This window comes from Acanthaster planci, linkage group LG09 (assembly GCF_054643075.1).
Source record: "Acanthaster planci isolate LZ-2023a linkage group LG09, COTS_SCS, whole genome shotgun sequence".
Lineage (NCBI taxonomy): Eukaryota > Metazoa > Echinodermata > Asteroidea > Valvatida > Acanthasteridae > Acanthaster > Acanthaster planci.
This window is the reverse complement of record NC_141785.1, coordinates 6,946,013-6,957,432: the sequence shown is the minus strand read 5'-3', so window position 1 is coordinate 6,957,432 and position 11,420 is coordinate 6,946,013. Positions and strand designations below refer to the sequence as shown.

The following is an 11,420-nucleotide window of genomic DNA, read 5'->3' as shown; positions in this document are numbered from 1 at the left end:
CACCTGCTCCCAATTTGGAGAGGATTACTCGTCTTGCATGGCCTGCTTGACACATGCTGCAAGCATGACGTCAACCTCCTCCCCAGCAGTATCACTTACCACTATCTCCTGCCAAAACAGATTTTAAAAGTAGTTCAGCATTTATGAAATTGAACAAGCCATCTTTATACTTCTTCAATGTGCTTTAGTCATGAGATAGTCATTTGAATCCTGCTCCCCGAATCCCCTTCATTGATTGAAACATTTTAAAATGTGGAGGAGCCAAACTACGTTGATATAATTACAGGTGCGCCTCACTTTATCAAATGTTTTTCATACGGACAATAGAGGAGACATGACTTTTCATCCGTAATTTAGAATTACCCATCAAAGCAAGAAGATGGTAATCTCGCATTTGTCCCTCGTGCATCATCTGTTCCAAAACGTGTTAAATTTTAAAAAAATATAGAGACTGTCTTGCTTTCAATTCAAGACAGCCAGCTTGTGAATAGGAAATTGCAAGAACCATAATCAGAATGTTTGAATAATTATGACTTCAAATCCTTTCATGTATTTCCCTTTCTCGATGTACACACACAACAGAGGATACACTGATCATACAAGAGACGGTTCCAAAAAGTCAATTGAGGTATAAAGCCGGTAGATGTAAATATGAAGATATTGGCTAAGATATTAAAAGCCTGTAGGTTGTATTTAAATAATATCAGGCCTTCTGTAGAATTTTCTGCCGAGTGGCTCAGCTACTTTTTTTTTCTTCACTGAAGTTTCAGATCAAAGTGAAGATTTTTCAACTATCATCCTTGCCACTTGTTTCAGCTGTCTAAATGTATTTAGTCATCTATATTCAGATTTCACAGATCTAGGATTGCCTCTCGAGCAGCTGACAGGATTTGTCTGATGTAGCACTGAGATTCTGAGAATGTCTTATGAGACGTGAACGTGCTAAGCACAGACTCTTTGCACGAACATGCAATTTATCCTTAGATCATTTGTCAGGACAGACCTTGACTATGGAACTGGGCTCAAAATATTCAAACAATCCTGTTCTTTGGTAAGAAACTTTACCCAAATTTAATCGCATAATCCTCGAGCATTTTGAGGGTTACTCTTGCTTTGGATTAAAACCAGATGGCCTTCGGGACTGTGGGTAAGTTCATTATGGAAATACATGGCAGTGAAATTTCACTTGAACGTTTCATTTTTGACACTATCGTAAAAAGAAATGGGTGAAAGCTTGAAACAGAACAGTTAACTTACATCATTGATTGATCTGAGCAATTGCGCAATTAGCTTCCTCAATTCTCCAAGTTTGATTTTGGTAGCTTCCGTCTCTCTGGCCTTTTCAGCTGCCTCTGCCTGGAAACCTCCAACAAGCTGTATAAAGGTATAATTAGAACATCACATAGCTTCTCTTGGGTGTTGGTATTGACCATGAAATTTAACTCGAGACGAAAATACACTTTTCATATTGAAATATATCAGCATCTAATACAAAAGCAAAATTTCATATTTGATAATGCGCTTAGTTCAGGAATGCCTGCAATTCCAACAGAATTTTTCCCCTAACAATTACTTACATTTCTGAGTCCCTTTTCATACTGATCAAAGAAGTCGTCCAGTGGAAAATCGCTAAGCTCCTCCATGCTAAGGTTATTGATCATCTCTTTGTTCATTGGCCAAAGTGGCGGCAAGAAGTAACGCAGGCATTTCCTGGCAAAACAAAGAAAGGATTGGTACATGAAAAGCTCATTCATGCAGTACCAGAAAATTGAAGCACATGGGAACGAACCATCGCCAGAACTTCCTGAGAAATGCTTTCACAACTTCATTGCCTTCCAGCGTAATGATGCAGACATATTATTTAAAAGGCTAAGTTTACAAGACTAAAGTTTATGAAGTAGTCTTCACACTGGATATATATCAGCTTACAAGCATAAATGCAATAATAAAGGTCATTTCCCACGCTTGATTATTCTGAAAAATAGAAACTAGAATTGTTATTAACTTTGACATTTGGGATGCGTAATCTTATTTCTAAAAACTGTCACTGTTAAGTTGGCTGACGACTCAACCCATAAAATGATGTCACATGGGCCTTCCTTTTGAGGGTTACATAGTAACAAGTAAAACCCAAATCCATTGATAATATTCCGACGTCTTGGGGAGATTTCTAGATAGTGTGAAGTAATAGCCTGTAGGTCCATCACAGGTCTAAACATGACAAGTTAGGTTACAGGTTACTGCATTCTTGGGTCTTAACGTTTTATTGCATAAGTGCAACAATCTTAGTTATTTCAATTTCAATAAACTTATTCCACTCATTTAATAAGTCTTGGATTTGGCTGTGGTTCATCTGTTTGCCATCCCTCATTAACTACTTATTCAGTGGCACAGCGTTCTTTTTGGACTCCAGGAAAAGCTAGAAGAATCATTGAAGAGCTCCAGCTAGTTTTGAATGTATGGACACAAAACAAACCTGAAGCCCTGAGCAAGTCTCTCTTCCTTCATCACACTTTCCTCCACTTCGTCAGTGTCAGCACTGGGTGCGACTGCAGCCATGCTGGGTGGCACGGTCGCCTTGGGTGTGGTGGTTGTCGTTGTCTTGGGGGTGTTCGGTGGGGCCACGGCCTGTGGCGACATAGCAGCTGTGGGCGGGGCCGCTGCAGTGGGTGTCACCTTCTGGACGGCAGGTTCGTGAAGGGGGGAGGGGGTGGCTTCGGGCTCGGGAGGTATATCCACTGGGGCCACCTCCAGCGGTTCTGGCTGGTTGTCTTCAGCTAGGGCAGGTGGGTCTTGGATCTCCCTGATATCCTCACTGTTCTTGTCGTAACTAATTTGGGGAAAGATTTTAAAAGGAGGACTGGGCATTGCCAGGTTTTTTCCACCAGCAAACTGACACACTACTAATGGCAGATGACTTTTTGGAAGAAAACAGGTATTTTCAAGCAAATATGCAAACTGGTGGTCTTCATCCCGTCTCTCTTTTCAATCTTCCACTACCCCCCCCATTCACTTCTCAGGGTCTTTGTCCACCTATGACGTTCATGAACGCCCCTCAAAACACAAAACAAACTGAAACAAAAATATGCTACTTGGAAAAAACAATTCATGCTATCAACTATTACTTACAGACTATTTGTACAGAACTTCAATTTCAATAGAAGATACCATACACTGTAGCTATTGTGATACCTTTTATCATATTTGTCCTTTGGATGCTGATCAAACTTGATCTTCCACCTCACAGCACCATCTTGTTTCAGAAAGACCTTGACAACTTTGCCGCTGTACCACTTGTTATCCACACGGGCTTCAACTCGTTTACCAACACCTAGTTGTGGAGTGACACGTCAAGTTGTCATTAGAACTTACATATTCAGAGGGTTGTAACAATTGACTTGCTGTATCTATAGGCAAGTGTGATTCCCACCAAGTTTTGGGCTGCGTGGTGACAACAAAAACACTAAGAACCTGGGGGGTTCCATTCTTCATCACAGTTTCCCACTTATACAGTTCTTTCCATGACATTTCAGCATGACTATCAGATCATTCCCTCTACTCTAATTATCTCATTTACATTTTGGATTGATACAAAGTAAGGTGCAAAGATCTTGTGGCTTGGTATAATATCCAACCCAACCATGCCCATAAAAAGATCCGGGGGGGGGGAGGAGAATGCAGTACATGTAAACCCCGAGTAAAGAGTAAACAAATTTGTTTTGGCTTTTGAAAAAGTATGATAAAAGGAACTGTTTGGGACTGTTTCACTTCCCTTCCCACCAAAAAGCACGCAAAATACCCCACAATTTACCCCTTCTCATGAATGAAAGGTTACAAAAAGAAATTTTCACAATTTCGACCCTCCAAAAACCCCAAACAGACAAAATTCACTATGGCTTATTATCTGCCTCTTACTTTCAATCTCCAGCTGCGTATCGCTGCCCAAACTGGTTGAATCTGAGCTGTCTTCTTCCTTGCTGACATCCATCTCTTCGTCCGTTGAGATTTGAGAACGTTCAGTTAGCCTCCGCTTTTTGGCTGGTTCAGGTGGTTTCTCCTGGTATGAAAGCGAGTGCCATTAATTACTTACAAGGTCACAGGTCATTTACTTTTATAAAAATGTTGAATAGTCTAAGAGTGTGGCATTGCAAGAGTTCAGCAAAGTTTGTAAAAGAGTTTGTATGTGCAACTCAAAATCATCACTAAAGACTTCCACTTTCGTGTGCTAAATAGAAGTGATTATAGAAATCTGTTCTACGGTAGGGGCTTTTGTATTTGCACCACGTTTTCAAAAGAGAACCAGATACTAGAAAAAAACATATATAGGCCTACTATGTGTATCACACAGAAGCATGCAGAGTAGTGCTGAAGAACTGCCCAAACAGGATTACATAGGATTCAAAATACTGGATTCAAAATTGTAATTCATACATAAGCACAAGTCTTCTCAAGTCCCTCAATGTGAGGCGCAACCAAGTCATACATGAACTGTAACAAAAAAACTCCTTTTTTCTCTCACTGTTACTAATGAAAGCATTTGTGACACCCCTTATGAGGACAAGTGAAAATCTTGCAAAGTATCATGAACTGCCGACACTGACTAAATCAGAAAAGAGGCCTTTTGGTTAGTGTTCGTTTTCCATCCCAAACTCACTCCACTTAAAAGCCTACAAAGCATTTCAAGTTCGAACACTGCATAACAAAAATACCACATAAGACGCATAAGGCAACTTTGTCAAATACTGCCCAATACCACACCACTGATTTACAAATGACAAATACAAATGCACTTGGTCATTACTTCATTCCTTGTGTTAGACGCAGGGGTGATGCTATTTGTGCTTTGCCTTTTGGTTGCGTAAACTTTCTTGGCAACAGGAACTGGTGGTGCAGGAGACTGTTTCTAAAGCAGGGGAAAAAAATTACAGAAAACATATTGTCCCCCATTTGACTGACCACAGAAAAGATGAAAGATTATGGTAGTTCCCCAATTTCTAATGAGTCAGCAATTTTTGTTGTGAACGCAGTCAACACAAACTTTGAACACTGTGTTAATTAACTGTGACTATATTCAACGACAATGACTGATTAGGTTGCAATGGAAATGCACGTAAGTAGAAATGCTGTAAGAACTTACTACTATGACTGCTATATTTCTGAGGACTGAGGGATGACTTGACTGACTAGTTGAGTGGCAGTAAAATTGATCTTGAAAAGTAAAAACTAACTTGGTCTTACAATTACGAGTAACGAATTAAATACATGCAGTCTGAGAATAAAAGTTCTTGAAGTTACATTAACAACTGTGGAGTGATAATTAACTGAAGACAAGACAAACGAGTAATTAAACAGAGTGTTTAGAGAATGCTACAATATCAAAATTATGAATAAGGGTCACATGAACTACGTGTTGAATGGGTCATATACAACATGTGTCATGTGGCACAGGTAAGTGTTACAAATGCATGCACGTTTGGAATTGTAAAATGATGCCTTGCATGGATGTCTAGCCTAGTCTAGACAATTGATGGCATTTACTCACCTGTGGTCTGGAGGCTGTTTTCCTCTCCATGATTGCAGCAATTTTCCTGCTGTCATGCTTAGCTACCGGTGAAGAGTATTTGCTGACTGTGGCACTAGCTGGCTTACTGCTGGCTGTTGTTTGTGTAGATGGTCGTCTGCTTTGCTGTTGATTTACCACAGGGGCAGCTTTGCCAACTGGTCTGGATGTAGGCTGTTCAACACACAAATACCACAGAACTACATGTATATTTAGCTACTAGAGTGCTTACTCACTCTGCAAAGTGAAACCAACTGGTCATGTCCATATTGTGCAAAAACGTACAGAAAACTCCAGATTTGTATGGCTTTTGTACAGCTATTTGCATATCTGCATATGTTTTGTGACATGAGCGTAAACAAAGCCGATATGCCAATATTAAATGCAAATGAGAGTTTTGATCATAGCTGTTTCATATGTCATACTAATGATTACAAATATGTCTCATGTTATTTGTGTATGTTGTTCTTAATTACACGCTATATTTAGAGAACATCATTTGGAATCCATTCCACCTAGTTTCATTATGCTCTACAAACACTCCTACCAACTTAAAATGTCTGCACCAACGAAGCATTAAAACTTCTCTGTACAGTGAATGATGGCACTTAGCACTAGCAATTTTGGTACATTGGCTAAAAGTTTCCATGTTGGCTAAATATGAAGTGAACCAAGGTCACAAAGTGTGGCTTCCACAATCATAGTCGGCTTTGGTCATCAAGACGCACCTTTTCCTTGTAACTTTGGACAGGTGAGGCTTTACCGATGGGCTTTGGAGGTGTCGATGACGGGAGTGAAGTCTGCAGGGAAAAAATTGCAACTTAATAAAAGCCACCAACATCTGTGTCTACTATTCCCTATCCATTAATTCTCAGACCAAAATGCTCCAAAATAGAACAAAAGGTTGTCAGGCCTCTCCCATGTAAACATGAATTTAAAAGTCCACAGCAAAAAATGGGTGACCTAACAGCACATTCTCAACTGTCTTCCACTGACACATAAGTTAACTAACTGCAAACTGGTGAGGATTTATAGCAGTTGTATTTACAAATCTTGCAAATACACCACTTGAGTCTTAGTCAACCATTCCGCAATTTCTGCTTTGCTAGTTCAAGAGAGCCTTCTTAGCTTTTATGCTAGTATATATTTCCATATTCATGAGAAAGCTGGGACTCAACTCGACTGACATAACTTGAGACAGAAAAACCTGAAAATTAAATTACATTGATTTGTGAACAAACAATGTTGGAATTTTTAGCATTTTGCTGTCCCGCACCTTCTTTGCTTTCATGATTTGTTTGTTGTGTACATATACGCACATGACAAGAGGTCAACGACCAACCCTTTCTCAGGAATGTTGTCAAACAGCAAATATTGGCAACACAACTAGAATGGGAATGCATGTAAACTGAACGGCATCTTTCAAGAATGACATTACAGCAACAGGGCCCCAATTTGTCAAAAAACCATGGGCAATTTTAAATGCTTTAAATGCAAAAGTACACTACACTTAACCCAAAAGGATGACAAACAGTTTGCACATATTGAAGGGAAGTATAAAGTGTTTTGAAGAAAAACTCATCGCATGAACTCTGTCATGAACTAGGTATGCAAATAATTGGGTTAGTCAGATCAGTGATCCTGTCAAACCAGACAATTTGGTTTGAACTTGCAGGGACGAAAATGTATCGAGAAAGAACAGTGATGTTCCATGAATTATGTAGATTGATCATGGAGAGCCTAGAAATGAAAACAAGTCATAAGAACTGTTGACTTATATTTGTGACATTTATCATGGCAAAGAATTCCATGAAAGTGAAATGGCACAGCAAAGTCGATGAAGAAATACAGCAAGGCACTGCTAAATAAAGCCAACCACAAATGGTGAGGCATGTTAGAGGCAGGAGGCCAACATCTGCAAGAAATAGCAAAAGATTTAAAAAATAATAACTAGGAAAGTATTTGCAGGGCAAGGCAATGAGAGCAAAGAATGGTCATTTAAACTGAGCACTTCTGCATTTCTCAAGTACAACCGAGGAAAACGCTGACTTATTCAGTGAAATAATGAATGTAAGAGCCAGAGGTTGTAAAGCAGAAATATGAGGCTATGATTTGTAAAAATATGTCACATCCTCACTCTTCTTTCTCTGTGTTTGTGAGTTTCTTCAAAGTCCTCATCATCGCTTAAGTGCGACCAGGATGAGCATTTCACATCTCTCTAGAGAAAAGAGGATCAGCATGACACATCTGTCATTCTGAACAGAACAAAGTTTGGAGGCTTCTTTGAAACACAATGACTGCATCTAATTCTCAACTGCATGTAAAATGATTGCCATATACACCTTACCATTATCCAAATACCACTTTTTGATATTTTGCCTTTATTATAGTTTTATCACAACTATTCAACGTTTATCCCATCCTATACCTCCCATCTGCTCACTTAAGATAAAAGCCTCGATTCTGACTTCCATTACAATCATCTACCTCAACAAAAGAACACAGCATTCAAAAGACTCTTCTGTCCAGAGTGTTCAAAACCATTAAAACCTTCTCACCTCAATTTTCCCAAGCTTCTCCTGTTTCTTCTTAATGTCCTGATGAGCAAAAACATGCAAAAGGAAATCAAGTCAACTCCCGTTATGAAGAATGCTGTTATAACAGAATACTGTATCAAGAACAGATTTTAAGAATGTAAACTTCTGGAATTCTTGTCGCTTCCTTTGTTTTTTCAACTCCTCTTGTAACAAAGCCATGGTTATAACAACAACACCAATTCGAACAAAGGCAATCACACTAAATATTCAAGTTTGTTTATTTTTAACAACTTAATAGGTTATTTTCTTTATAAGGAAAAATTCAATGGGAACAGATTCTCAGTTTCTTCGAAATAACTAAATCTGATCAAATTTCTAAGTAAAGTGCAAACTCAATTACATGTACATGACTGCAATCCAGGCATGTATCAAATTAGTTTCTAATGTTGAAGATACGAGCAATACAAATGTATGATCAGAATAACAATGGCATTTGCAAAGCATGATAACACATTTATGAACGTCACGGTGGACACAGCCTCAAAAGAGAAAACGTTAAAAAAAAAAAAATTATAATCAAACCTCCAGAAGCTCTTTCTTCTGCTCTTCAGCTGACTTGACTTCCTTCTTGAACACACCTGATGCAATGGGAACCTTTTGTTCTGCACTTGAGCACCTGAAGTAAATGAACAATAGGAAACCTTTTCACCACAAGGTGCCATGATCGGCACTCTGCATGAAGCTATTGCATGCTCCCAGTCTCTCTGCAGTTTCATTCTTATCATTTTTGCTTTTGGGTTTTGGTTGTTTCTCCTCATTTCCTAGCAGGTATGACTAAGTTCAGTTCTTTCTTCATGTATCAGGCACATCTAATGGAAGTTTTCTGCAAACTGGGACTTCGGTTCAGATAATTAATGTCATGAATTCCATGATTCTGTACATGGCCATTCGTATACTTATGAAATAACATGGCAGTGACAGTAGAAGGGAGGCCCCCCACACTTTTGGAAGGTCCTATAATGCCTGATGGTCTAACTAATTAACAAATTCCCTCCCCCCCTTTGAGAATCGTTCTGCAGCTGTTGATATGGTACATGAGCATGTGAACAGACACAAAATGTTGCTGGTAGGGCCTAATGCATATTAACAGGATCAGTATTGCATTCATGAGTATAATGAAATGATGCAGTTGAGCGTATTAGGGGTCAACCAAGTGATGACTGTACCACAAAGGCGATAACTATAATATATAGAACTTGATTTGGAGTAATGTCAGTCAAACTTATTACCATATGCGGACAAAACCCTCAAAACCAGCAAATATTATCTTCAAAAGCCCAATCCAGTCTTCAACCCAGCCTATATCACTTAAATTTGATCCCAAATCCTCAACATTGCAACTCCTTCAATCTAAGCTTGCATGTCAAACAGTCACGATTGATGTTATCGTACTGAGATTTAATTTCTCAATGACAAGTCTTAATATGGGTAAGCTAGACATCTAAGCAGGACAGAAAACAACCAGCAACTATGGAAGGTTATTAGACCTGTTGTGTGTGCTGTCCGGATTCATACTGCACTGCCAATCATCAGGGAATACGCGGTTGATGTTACTGCTGGAAAACGGTATGATCCTCCACTTCAAACAAGCATCTTATGAAATTAGTAAAAAAAAGCACAATCATTATATGCAAGCATTTTTATAACAATGGAAAACAAATTGTAAGTTGAATATAAATGTGTAAATCCTGTAAATGAATTAATGGTATGAAAATAAACCCAATTAACATAATTTACTGAACAAACATGCACAACAACAATTTACACTAGCGTAGAATATTGCACCAAACTATCATCATGCCTCATTCATCTTACATACATGTACATCTGTCCTTAACTTAATATCCATTGGCTTTTTTAAAATTTATTTTCTCCTTTGGCTCTACATGACTAAATGTATTTATTGATATTTAAGACTGTATACGAGCTCTGTGAGTACCAATGTTGCTTATTGTAAAGTGGTGCATTCTTCATTTCTCATGTGTTTCTCATGATGAGAGAGGGCTGTATTATTGTGATTCAATTCTGAACGTCCAAACTGTATGTAGTACAGTATGCTCAGTAACTGGAACTTTAAGACATGAATTTTTCCAGGGATCAAGATTCATGTCCTGCTGATTGGGGCTGCAGGAACACGAGTTTTCCAATGGAAGCACAGTTTGAACCCCTTCCTTTAGAGGGCAGAAGTCACTGGCGTAATAATTAAGGTGTGCTCCCCATCTCCTATGGAAGTTTATGTCCCCTCATCCTGTGCCTCCCAATTAAAATGTGAAAAGTACAGTCTATGCACAAGCTCCAAATAATATGCTTGTAGTGCCCCCTCAGAAATTTCACCCCAGTTATACCCCTGGAAAGTGTGGAAAGTGCATCGCCAGGATTTTGTCTGCCCATTCCAATTTACAACTTTCATCCCATTTAGCCAATTCTCACTGCCCAATTTTATGTGAGCATCCACATTTAGCTGTAGGTGCATCCCAAATTTGCTTTAAAAATCTCTATCCCACTGCCACTTTGCAGCCCCCCCCCGCTACTTTACTGGCTGAAGCATTGTGAACGCATACATTGCAAATTACACACCAGGGACTGTAATGTTGTCACAGATGGTATTATATAAATAGTTTTTCACACAAAGGGTAGACATAATTTAGATCAAAAGAGAAATAACCTAAATAAAGGTAGACACACTATGCAGTGCCTCCATGGCATCATCATTTCTGTTTCAAGGCAGCAGTCAGAGCCACAATGAGCCTACATGACACTCGTCACCAAAAGAACTCCACCACATCAAACAGATACACTGATGTGACCTTAAACCCATCATCAGCCCATTACTAGAACCATCAGGACATAGGGCAATTGTCAACCTTCCCAGCACAGGCCACCTGTCCCAAAGCCTCAGCACATCTTCAGCCAAGCCATCCAGTTCAAGTTCACCACACAGCCACAACAAAATCAAAACCCGCCAATAACAAAAAGGGCAAGCAAGACACCTCACCAAAGGCAGGTGACAAGATAGTCAACGACAAAATTGGCTGAAACGTTATCAACCACCATAAGAAACATCAAGTACTTGACACAGGAGAGACTGAAAAGTCTGTCATCATAAATCCTTCCCACGATCAAGGCCACTGTATCCACTGGAACCAAGCCCGACTCACTGCCCAAGAAACTACTGATTAAGGCACTTTGTAGCTTCAGAGGAGCCATCAAGATCAGTCTCAGCAACACATTAGCTCCACCCAAACAACCAACCAATGACTGAC

The 11,420-nt window shown here is 39.3% G+C and overlaps 1 protein-coding gene across 2 annotated transcripts in view; it reads right to left on the bottom strand.

The window, feature by feature from the left end:
• Positions 1–11,420, bottom strand: part of morc2 (MORC family CW-type zinc finger 2) — a 28,921-nt gene continuing 17,501 nt past the window's right edge. The window contains exons 14-26 of one of the 2 annotated variants that reach the window (XM_087141052.1): positions 9,645–9,750; positions 8,680–8,773; positions 8,119–8,157; positions 7,698–7,778; positions 6,289–6,360; positions 5,543–5,734; positions 4,802–4,903; positions 3,916–4,057; positions 3,193–3,331; positions 2,477–2,830; positions 1,578–1,710; positions 1,258–1,374; positions 1–108 (exon numbers count right to left, since the gene is read on the bottom strand). In XM_087141052.1, the coding sequence (XP_086997178.1) occupies positions 25–108; positions 1,258–1,374; positions 1,578–1,710; positions 2,477–2,830; positions 3,193–3,331; positions 3,916–4,057; positions 4,802–4,903; positions 5,543–5,734; positions 6,289–6,360; positions 7,698–7,778; positions 8,119–8,157; positions 8,680–8,773; positions 9,645–9,750 (1,655 nt within the window). In that variant the 3' untranslated portion in view covers positions 1–24. The remainder of the gene's footprint in view (positions 109–1,257; positions 1,375–1,577; positions 1,711–2,476; positions 2,831–3,192; positions 3,332–3,915; positions 4,058–4,801; positions 4,904–5,542; positions 5,735–6,288; positions 6,361–7,697; positions 7,779–8,118; positions 8,158–8,679; positions 8,774–9,644; positions 9,751–11,420) is intronic. The other variant, XM_087141053.1, reaches the window with a different exon arrangement.